This window comes from Brachyhypopomus gauderio, chromosome 3, assembly GCF_052324685.1.
Source record: "Brachyhypopomus gauderio isolate BG-103 chromosome 3, BGAUD_0.2, whole genome shotgun sequence".
Taxonomy (NCBI): domain Eukaryota; kingdom Metazoa; phylum Chordata; class Actinopteri; order Gymnotiformes; family Hypopomidae; genus Brachyhypopomus; species Brachyhypopomus gauderio.
In genome coordinates, this window is record NC_135213.1 from 19,804,163 (window position 1) to 19,816,223 (window position 12,061).

Sequence of the window (12,061 nt, forward strand, 5' to 3'; positions counted from 1 at the left end):
TGCAGCGTCTGAGTCCTATTGTGTTTCTCCATGTTTCGTACTGACGGGAAAACCATGTTTCCTTTGGGGTGAGTCATGCATTTGTTATCATGAGTTACAATAAGCCTCAGGCAGATCTGACCAAATGTGGGGGTTTGAGCCATGCAGGAGCCTAGGTCATGGGAAAACAGGTGTTTCGTTAGGAAAATAGGCTTACCTGCTGGTAAAGAGTTTTTATGTCGCAGTGATGCTTTGGGGGTCCCAGGGACACTGGATGGCCTCTCCCATGTAGTCTCTGTAATAGAAAGGCATGTCTACCGTTCAAAGATCATTCCAGGTTAATGACATCATCTGAGCAGTGCTTTGCAACAGGCCTGGAGCAACACGCTAGCTCAGATACTGCGAACATTCTTTAACTCATCAGAACCTTCCGGAAGGGGGTTGCCACTGGGGGAGCGATGAACAAACCTGAACCCAGAGGCAAGCACTAAGGACTACGATGACATGTCACTGAAGCATGCACCCACACAGGAGATAGAAAGCAGGAATGAACTGATAGCAGGTGTAAACCAAGGTCAACCACATTACGCGCAGGGCCCTGTTTCGCTGCGTTCCACGTGTCCGTGTGTCATATTTCCGAGGAAACTCACATTGAAGCCACGATGACACAGGGCCGTGTCGTTCTGTTGCGAGAAGCCTTGACTTGGGTGTCTCACAAGCGAAGAACGCACAGCACCCGATCGGGCTTGGATGATGTTCTCAGAGAAGACATTTGACAGCAAGCGATCAGGAATCATTCAGAAATTATCTACAGTGCCATCAACAGGCCATTCTTCACAAGCTTCTTTCCCTCCGCTCCTTTGATTTAGTTTGTAATGAGGCAATCAATATTATGAAAGGAGTCAACTACGCTAGTGATGATAATGTAATTGCATTCAGCCTGGCCAAAGGACAGTAGCGGTGTTTTCTTCTTGCAAATGTCAATAATGTGATGTGACGGTGATTAGTATGTCAGTGATGCGGCCCTGATTGGGGCTTATTCTATTTGCTAATGCAGACCCAATCCCACCTCGCTTCTCCTGTCGCTCTCCTACATCTGACTTGAATATCGATGGGCCACTTGCTCTTCTATGGGCATTCATCCTCATAAAGTCTACGCCTATCGACAGCAAAGATGAAAAGTCTGCACAGGATCCATCAGTGTCTTTGGAAATGTAATGAAAGACGGGAGAAAAAGGCTTTGGATCTTTTATGAAGCTCAGACGTTTGGAATAAATCAGTTACCAGGCAACAAAAAGCCTTAGTTAACTTATTAGCCTAGCTGCATGTTTCTAGTGAAGGCGAGCGGTACAGCAGCATGGTGGACACTCCACCCTCGCTGGGCTCCATCTCCCTCCGGAGCCCAGAGGGAACCGGCTGCTTCTGATTCATAATGAGCACGGGGACTGCAGGCCTGTGTGTGATGAACGCTGGCCTAGTTATGGCTCATGAAGTCCATCTTTTATTTATCACCATCTGTGATGGCATGCTCTCTGGTGCCTCATGGTCCTTCATGACAGTGTACACGAAGGCAAAGGCATGCTGCCTTCTGCCCAGAGCTCACTGGTGTAAGAGAGTTTCAGTTTGACTGCTCTTCCTAAGCAAAGGTTAAATCAATCAATCAGTCAAATTGATCAATCTATACGATCAATGAATCAATTTGATCAATCAATCAAACAAACAAACAATCTGTCAATCAAATTATCAATCAATCATGACTTTTCACTTTTTCTCTGACCGTAATCAAGTTCAACACCTAACGCTCCCCTAAACTGCACCAACACTGCACTTTTACTCTGTGTGAGTACTGTGAGTTTGTTATATAGCTGTGTTAAATGGCCTTTGTCTACGCCCTGTACCAGTGAGTGCTGTGCTGTCCCCTTTGTTGATGTTTACAGGACCAAAGGGATCCCTTACATAATGTCTTCATCATGTGACTGCATCTTTAAGCTCCACTCTGATCAAAACATGCATTTTCCATTTGAACTGCTCCTCCTCACCCACTTCTCACCCGGTTTGTTCGTTAGATTCTGGACTCCCTGGACTCTGCTGTCCAGCTCATGTTGACTCTCTGTGGGCAACATGGAGCCTGGGGCACAGGTGTTTATTTTGCTATGATGGGAATACCCAACAGCGTAATGCCATTTAACCACAAAGCTGCTACACAGAACAGGAAGGAAACTTCTCAACCCCCCTCTCCCTCCTCCCCCACCAACACACCATGCTCATCATGTCGCCATGGCAACCAGCATAACACAACGGCACAATCACATGCATCTTTTCTGTACTGATGAGAGGCCTGAAACTGCAAAATACTTCAGAAAAGGTTTTTAAAACATGACGTGTAGAACTCTGCAATCTGCAATGATGCCTTTCATTGTGGGGAGCTGAAAAAACTTCAAGAAAGAATTTCAAGCCATTGAAATTAAACCATTAAGGTGCTTTCTGCTGTGTTAACCTCCATCAGCGTTTGAAGTTAGCGGTTTGATGTCAGGATGTTCACACATTTTCTTGTTTTCATGTCGGTGAATGGAATTTTCTTTAAAAGGAACAGCAGCGTTCACAGCAGTCAGGTCAGCAGGTGGACACCAGGCAGAATCCCAGCTGTCAGGACCACTGAAGGTGGGGTCAGAGGAATAGGAGTGAAAAATTCTTAAGTTTCATAAGCCAAGGGCTGCTCATGTGGGAGGTTTTCATTACTGGGCGTCCTGAGTCATAAAATCCAGTCCCTAAATCCCCGTAAGCTGTTATTATACGAGTTATTTATAACAGCAACAGAGCTGTTTCTCTTTGCCTTGTGTGCTCATATTTTTCATGGTTACCAAACTTATGATGCTACAGTTCTGCTGACTGCAGGCTGCACCAGCTCACAGAGCTGTCCAGTGCACTTCAGTTCAGCTTCAGCTCACAGATCCATCCGGGGACTCATCCATTTTGTCAATATCGACGGCATCGTTTCCAAACACGGCTTTTTAGAAAACTGTGCTAATCTTATTTTGACTGAAGGGATGCTGACTGGGAACTACGCGCACGCTAGGAACACAAACTGGGCTCGGCGAAAGTGAAACCATGGCCATGAAGCTCTCGGCTCAGATCCTCCTGCAGTCATCTGGAGAACGTGGTGCGGGTGGAGAGGGAAAGAACACTTGGTCCACCGACAAAGACTTTTTGACAGACACAACGCTAATTGTTTTTCAGGCCCATGAGAGGAGAGCAGGAGATGTCTGAAGTGAGACTGTGATCCAGACACTCCGGCTGTAGCAGCCAGACAGGTTGGGTAGGCACAGCTCTACTGGGACATTCATATAGCGGGTGGCCTGTGGCTCAGCTCAGTGCATGCTGTCAAATTAGACATGTAGTATATTACCACAGTAACAATACTACTAATAATAGTAATAATGAAAACATAGCTAAAGTGTTACATTTCGTAGTAAAATCAGACTGCAGAGTAAAAATAAAAATATCAATTAACACTGATTTATATGTACTTGAATAATATAAATAGAAACTAATTAAGTAAAAATATACATTTAAGCAAAATCCCATTTTATTTTTTTGTTTTATCTATTTTTTGTACCATCTCCTAAATTACATATATCTAATAAATATACATCTAATACATTTCCTGCATTTGCTGCATTTCCTGCAGCAAAAATCTCAAAAATTGCTTAATTTTATGCTTTTATGCAATGCACTCAGAACTTATATTGGAAAGCAACTTTGCATCCTACAGTTGCATTGTGGGAAAGTATATTAAAACACGCTCACCATTGCTTACAGTGTTGACGTAGTACTTCCGTCCCTGTGGTGACATGTAGCACTTCCAGTCCTTGGGCAGGGGGCTTTGACAAGGCTCCTCCCCAGGCAGCACACTCATGGACACAGACTTCTGGATCAAGAGAAATGAAAACATTTATTACAGCCATGACCCACACAACCCTTTTGGACCCCACCCCTGACCCCACCCTCATTGCCAGGGGATTATCCGCATGTTGCAAGGATGTTACTTATAACCTAAGAAATCAGAAAACCACACAGTGGGATGCAGTCTGAAATTTCTATACTGGTTTTATTTGCTGGACAAATCTGCAGTGAGCCCAGCACGTTGCTCTTTAGCCGAAGCAGTTGGTGATGTTATTCTAAAGCTTACTTCAGAGAGACTTTCCCATCCACCAGTTCTCCACTTGAAGAATGCCAGATGTCAGTGTGCTCACTATTCCAAGATACGAAAACACATCTATCGTCTTTAGCATAGACATGAGGTCTGGGACTCAGACATGCACACATATAAACAAAGCAGAGAATGGAACTGATATCGAAGCAGCATTTTCTCATTACACAGTTCTGTGCTATTTTCCTTTTTTTGCTGTAGAAACAACAACAAAAAAAAAAAACCAAAACAAAACAAAAGTCACTGTGCCTTTTCCCTTCAGAACTCACAGGACAAGAGTGCTCTAGTATCTCAACTGAAGACTGAATCCATTCACTACGATCTGACCCTCCTTTTAATGACTACTGCTTTTCTTACATTACTAATACATGTCAACAAGTAAAGGTGTTGCTTTCATTGGATATATATATCAATATATCAATATAAACAGAGTTGAGTTTATTTTTGAGTTGAATAAAACAACTTGAAAAAATGAAACAAGCAGACATTTAAGGATTCCACTTTGTAAAAAACTATAATTCGCTTACAAGGATAAAAAAGTACAAGGTGGACAGCTTTTGATATATGTGTCATTAAACAGTGCAGACTACCAGACAGCTATCTTAAAGCTCCAGACTACCAGACCGCTAGCTTAAAGCTCCAGACTACCAGACAGCAAGCTTAAAGCTCCAGACTACCAGACAGCTAGCTTAAAGCTCCAAACCTCTGGCTACAGACTTTGCAGAATCGCACAATTCAGCGAAAATATATCACATTGGGCCCCAATTAAAAAATGTACCTAATGTTGTAATAATTTTTTAGGGCCCTTGTTAGTAACAGCCTGTGAGAATGGCTCTAACTTCCTTCATTATTCAGCGCCCCTGCAAATCAGAGCAATTAAATGTCAGTCGCTGACATTCATGTGCTGGTTCAGCCAGTTAGCCAAGTGCCTTTTGTAAACAGTCCTGCCAAAAGTCGACACTGATCTAAATGTTCTGGGCCATTCCGGAATATTGTTAATCCATCAGAGATACGGTGAATTCAACAGGAAGAGACAACAACATAGCCCTAAAATTCTTTTAGTTCATTTCTGCAGGGTTGCAAAGGGGACAGACTGAACCTGAATTATACCTGAATAAAAATATATTTTTAAAATTCACTCAAAAGGACATATGGTTCCCACACCCAAGCCTACCTAATGTGGAAAAACAATATTTTGTAGCTTTCCTTGCGTGCTGCTGGCATCCTGCCTGGAAAAACAGCAAAAACCTGTCAAACTCCCAAGGAAAGAATGCTTGAAATACCTGAGGGCATGGATGAGATCTACTAAGCTCTTAAATTGTCTTTCACTTAGAACCATGGATCTCTGTTTTCATACAGGTTCATACTGTTCTGGGGTAGCCAGCCATACTTTGGATGTTTCAATATCTCAGACATTTCCCAAGAAACAAAGACACCATCTCAGCAACCACTAACACAGAAGCGGTTACGATCATTGTAACCAAAAATATATACAGCACTACTTTCATTGTGCAGAGCCAATCTCTCAACTCAACAGCAGTTATGATGAAATACATTTCTTATGACAACTGCTCTTTAATATATTACAATATCTGGTCTGCACAGAATGGTCTGCCTCTTTATGATACAGTGTAGGATCTTTACATGGATGATTATGAGTCACTTTTAGCTCTCCAGTCCTGTGCTGCTTTAAACTAAACCAAAGTTTCAACACAGAATTACGGAACAAGGGCCTTATCCAGGGTGCTAACGCACCTCCTGTCTGAGTGAGTCAGTCTTTCCTGAGCCAAGCAGGACTCTGGTAACATGGCATTTGTACCCTTGGTCTCTCATGACCCCACCTCCAACATCTGGAGAGAGTGATGGCCATGGTCCACCAGAATAAAGGTCACAGGCAACAGATGGAAAATGTCATTCTCACCATAACCCAAAATCTCTTTTTTTCATACGTGTTCACTGAGGAGAATCAACTGTGCAAGGTCCGGGCAACAATAATTATGTAACATTATGAATCTACTCTAAACAACATTGAGTAATAATGTTTTGTAAACAAAATTACATATAAAAACGGGCAGTGTTTGCTCAACATGATATAGAACATCTATCTCACGTGTCCACAGTTATCCCTACCAGACACCTCCACGTGTAAATGGGTCTTGGACTTCCTTACAAACAGACTCCAATCAGGGAGGCTAGACAGCCACACGTCCTCCAGTCACAACTTGAAGACCGGTGTGCCACAAGTACGTGTGATGAGTCCCCTGATCTCCTCCGTTTCATGGACCTTCAACACCTCTCGTCGGGTTAAGAAGGTGCAGCAGTGTCTTTACTTCTTGAGGAGACATAAAAGGCACCATCTATCTCCGCCTCATACTCACAAACCTTTAATAGTGCACCATGGACAGTGTGCTGACAAACTGTGACTGTGTGGTGTGGAAGCCCCACAGCGGCTGACAGGAAGGCGGTACAAAGAGAGGTGAAGACTGCTCAGCACATCAGTGGTGCACAGCTGCTACCATCGACCACCTTCACGCAGCATCATCGGGGACCTCCCACACGAAACACACGCTGCACAAGCTCCTCCCCTTCGGGTGGAGGTACAGGAGCATCCGTCCCAGAACCGCACAGCTCGGCAGAAACAGTTACTTCACATTATCTCTACTGAACTCCTTACAAACACCTACACCTATATACTACATTACATTTCATTTCCTAGTACTAGAACATTGTATAAATATATAAACATGCGCATAAATGTGTGTGTGTGTGTGTGTGTGTGTGTGTGTGTGTGTGTGTGTGTGTGTGTGTGTGTGTGTGTGTGTGTATGTGTATTTAAAGCACTCTGCTTGCACAGCTCATGAAGGACCTCTGAAACATCCTGTTTCTCTGGAAACAATGTGTATACATATAATGTGAGTCATTATATGTATGTGTATACATATAATGTGTATATATGTATGTGTATACATATAATGTGTATATATGTATGTGTATACATATAATGTGTATACATATAATGTGAGTCATGCGTAACAGTCGTGGGAACTGGTTAGGGAACTGGTCTTGTGACCGGAGGGTCGTGGGTTCGATCCCCAGACCTGAGGCCATGACTGAGGTGCCCCTGAGCAAGGCCCTTAACTCTCAATTGCTCACTTGTATTAAAAAAAATGAGATAAAAATGTAAGTCGCTCTGGATAAGGGTGTCTGCCAAATGCCATAAAATGTAAATTTACTATATATATATACGTATAGACTATATACATGTGGCTGCCTACCTACCCTCAGTATGTATATACAAGTGCATCTATTGCCTATTACTCATTTATATATTTCAACAATTTCACTCTTTTTAGCGAGCCTTCTCTGCTAGCCTTTCACTGTATTTCCAATTTACAACTTCAATGCTAGTAAACCCCAGGTGTACACATGACAAATAAAGCATTCTACATGTTAGTGAAGTCCTTAGGGGAGCTCCGCTAAACAAAACACAATCTAAAGAATACACAAAAAATATAGAGGTTTAACAAAACAAGTACTAAAGTGTAGATATTTGTATATATGTATACACATACATATACTATGCTAAATTCTGTAGGGTTCATGTGACTCGCCCAAGGTCTTTCATGTGTGCCATTCTCAAACTCCAAACTCACAAAGGGATCATTCGAATGCAATGCACTGTGGGATCATGTTTAGATGTCAGATAGCAGAAAATATGGCTTATGTCTCTGAAGCTGAGCAAGTGCTGAGCTAAAAACAGAACATCCACAGGCTGTCACTATTCACAGGCCCATGTGAGGAGTCTGTTGCATGACATTCAGAATCAGTCAGCGCTTGCAAGGTCCTGATAGGGTGTTAACAAGGAGGAAGGGGCAAATTCTGTTGCATGATAGAGAATTAATTAACACATGACCCAGGACTCACATTTAGAGAAACTGAGAGAATGAGAGGTGAGACTTTCTAGAACATGCCGTAAACACACAGTAAGTCACGTTAATGCTTTATTTGGTTGGCAATGTCTTGATTGATCCAGATGTGATGCTTTGAAACTTCTTGTGCCAAATGTTGATGCCCCGTGGACTGTCCACATGTAAGTTGTTGCCACATGTCAAGGGCTTTCCTTTCACATTTTAGGCTATATCACTGTATGTTATATTTTAAATCAACCTCAATATTCCAACTGTAGCCATCAATAACACCTATAACCAAAAAATATCTATAACACTGCTTTATAATCATACCAAAATAAACCTTTTTAATTGACTATTAAGACGACAATGAACAGAGTATCTCTCATTGTAAAATGTGTACGTTATTTATGATCAGGTCTTCACCTGAAAGAAACCTTCTGAACAGACTGAATTATGGGTCCCATCATTAATATAACCTCTTCAGCTTTTGTTGCTAAGCAATGTTCCCAGCTTTGTTCAACAAATGTTTGCTTGCTGAGATCATGAACACATCAAATTTGTTGTTTCCACTTTGATGGCCATCACAACATCTCCTAGGCTCCTGTCAGGATGGCAAAAGTGACTCAGCTGAAAAAACACTTGATGGCCCCAAATCACTGCAGTGGCCCTTCAGATCAGAGATGCACACGTGGTCTTCTTCCTAAGTCTAGATTCAAGAAACCATTAGAGAGAGCTGAGGAGAGCACAATGAACCCAGCATTCACAAAAAGCACAACTATCCGACAAAATGAGTCTCCAACACGAACATAATAGATGCTCTGTACACCATGAGCCACGTCCTCCATGAGTACACCATGATGCTCTGCTCTCCAAAAGTTTGCTTTGCTCACCAAGGGCAGGGCATGACACCACCCGTAAGCTCACAGTTGTTGTTTCTAGGTGAATAAACTGACCACAAATTGTCATTCAAAGGGACGTAGGGCTGGTTCTCTTCTCATTTTGGTTCCTTTTCCCTTCTACATCACTATGTTTTCTAAAATGACTGCACACAGAACTTCCTCTATACTAATTGCTCTCTCTTCTGCACACACTACTTCCTCTATACTAATTGCTCTCTCTTCCATATTGACTAACCCATCTTCCTTGCTCTTAATACATGTTTGTCACATAATACTATTGATACTTTTTTTCAAAGTTCACTGAAGAAACCTACAAACCAACCTCGAAACAGAACCAATTCCCTCCTGTCTGTTTTACATGTCATTGGGGCAAACTGGGACCTAGAGCCAAATACTATTTGTTACAAAAGTTTGAATTATTGTATCTTTTACTATCTATTTAGAAACAAAGCACAGAACACACTATCACTCCGCCCCCCCAAGAATATTTCTCCAACAAGTGCTGATAAGTATCGTCACACAGACACTTTATTTCACAACCTTAAACCTAAATGAACATTGAGGGACAAAAAAAGAACCAAGCAGTTTCTCAGTTTCTCCCAAGCAGTGTGGAAGCTCTGATACTCTGTGGGGACAGGCTTAACTTATCAGATCTAAATCCACAAGAGAATTCGTTTGGCCCCATTCATAACGTCCGCGTTCTGCGCATATCTGAAGTGTCCTATGGGTGAGTTTTCGCTAGTCTCCCTTCTCCTGGCCAAGCGCGTTCTCACAGATAACGTGAACTAAGGTGTGAATAAAATAGCTCGTAATGACAGGCCTATATCTTTCATACTATCTGGGTTAATGACTGTTGAATCTAGAATAAATTACTAGGTCATTTAAGTTTATCCAAGAAAAACCCAATCCCAAACAACTGACCGTCCAGTTTATAGCCTACGTCCCAACGTACGTGTTTCGATAACACGACTACTGAATCTCAGTTTGCAGGCGGACCTACCTCCACGACTTGGACGTAACTTGAGGGAAACCACCCTCTTATTCCATCCTTCTCCCCTTCCCACCATCCTCCAGGCAAAGCTTGGATTATTTTGATAATTTCTCCAGCCTCGAACTTCAAGCCCTGCTGATGCTGATCCCCGCTGAAGGCATATAAACTTTTACAGAAAGATCCAGACATCGCAAACTTTTTAAGTGATCAGTGAAAGCGATTCGTTGTTCCAGAATATATCTTCAGTTTCTTCGAAATGGCATCCGGAAGCATTTATCAATTTGCCCGTTTTCGTACAAATTCAATAACAAAAGTGGGTAAGGCTTGTGCTGGGATCCGTACAGATGATGCGTGTTGCGCTAGCAGCGCCTCCTTGGTAATAGAGCACCATAGACCGAGGGTTGAGTTCCCGCTGCGCCTCTGTGTGACATAACACGGTAGTAACCAGACGTCAGTAAATACATGGCACAGGAATAACAGACTTTCACAATGTGCTGTGTGAATGCCCCCACCCATTTCGGAGCCTACTGCGTGTTGCCCTTACGCCGTAATATGCGGTTTTGTTTACCGCCCTGAAGTAGGCTACGCAATCCTGATATTTGGCAGACGTAGACAATGTCATTAACAAAAAGGTTGTCTTTGTTCATTGAGACCTAAAGTTATTATGAAAGGCTCTAACCGAGCAAATTGGGACACTGGGTTGTTATGCCTTTAATGTGTAAAAAATCAAGAAAGAAAAAACATGGGTAAAAGGACAATTTAATTACCGTAATTAAAAATGTGACATTATCAAAAATGTCAAAATGTGCTCTTTTATATAGATTCACTAATAAAAGCTAAATTGCACGTGAATCTCCTAATTGTTATGTTTACTTTCTTGTCAAAGAGAATACGAGTGAAAATAATCTCTACATATTTTTAAAATGTATTTCTCTTTAATTGTGTGTTTGTTTCCCCTACTTTTCAACTTTGTCCACAAGATGGCCCCACTGATAACAGTCAACAGCGTTCATGTGAAATGGTCTGGGCTCTTACAATGTTCCAGTAATTCAGTTTAATTCAATTCAAAATGAGTAGTTCCTCGTTCATCTCGCATCATCTCACTTGTCCAGATTAAGATATACAAATGATCTGAAAAACGGAGGTGGGTAAATTACTCTAAAGATGCAAGCAGACGTCCCTGTTATATCTGTAATTGTTTACCATCTAGCCAAATATGGCTTTCTTTTTGGCGTGTGCCCTATTTGTACAACTCTTTTATAAGTAAAAACTTTAGGACAAAACAGATTAAGATAGAATGTTAAAGATTAATGATCTAGACACTCATGCATAGCAAATAATTGACTACACACATTTCAACCCAGACTCAACGGTCTGTGAATTGCTTGTTAAAAAGAACATGAACGTTCGTGTCTTGACATATTTTCAAGCAGGAAATTCACAGACAAAGATATCAGTCAAGCAGCATCATGGCCGGTGTCTCGGCGATGTCCGCCCAGCCCTTAGGACCCGCTCTCGATACTGGACACGCCCCTTTCCTAGCCTTCCTTTACTTCAGCTGTCATCACTGCAGCCTGACTTTAGATTACATTTACCTATCGAAATAACACTTGAAATAAACGATATGAAACGAAACTACATAAAATCAGGCTACTTTACATTGACAGCATTTGGCTGATACTCTAAAGAGTGATGCACACGGAAGCTATCGGGGTTGAACACTTTAACAGTGTGGTAACCGAGGAAACCAGCGGCTGTGTGGGAAAAAGGAAAGTAAATCTGAATGAAAAATCGTGAACACCAGGCACTCTTGACACAGATAAAAAAGTCGCGCATGTATACACACACACACACACACACACACACACACACACACACACACACACACACACACACACACACACACACACACACACACACACATACAAGAGAGATGGAAGAAAAGGGTTGATTATGTGAGTAAAAATAATAAAATAATATATATTATATTTTATATAAAATAATATATAAAATACAATATAAAGAATATATAAATTGTTTAGCATTGCTTTACTGTTTTTGCTTTGTCTGT

At 41.7% G+C, this 12,061-nt stretch overlaps 1 protein-coding gene across 2 annotated transcripts in view; it reads right to left on the minus strand.

Annotated features, from left to right (window-relative positions):
* gas7b (growth arrest-specific 7b) overlaps nucleotides 1–12,061 on the minus strand; it is a 30,359-nt gene that overhangs the window by 16,956 nt on the left and 1,342 nt on the right. Inside the window, exons 1-3 of one of the 2 annotated variants that reach the window (XM_077000123.1) lie at nucleotides 10,000–10,448; nucleotides 3,787–3,907; nucleotides 197–274 (exon numbers count right to left, since the gene is read on the minus strand). In XM_077000123.1, coding sequence (XP_076856238.1) covers nucleotides 197–274; nucleotides 3,787–3,907; nucleotides 10,000–10,179 — 379 coding nt within the window. In that variant the 5' untranslated portion in view covers nucleotides 10,180–10,448. Of the gene's footprint in view, nucleotides 1–196; nucleotides 275–3,786; nucleotides 3,908–9,999; nucleotides 10,449–12,061 lie in introns of those variants that run through there. The other variant, XM_077000124.1, reaches the window with a different exon arrangement.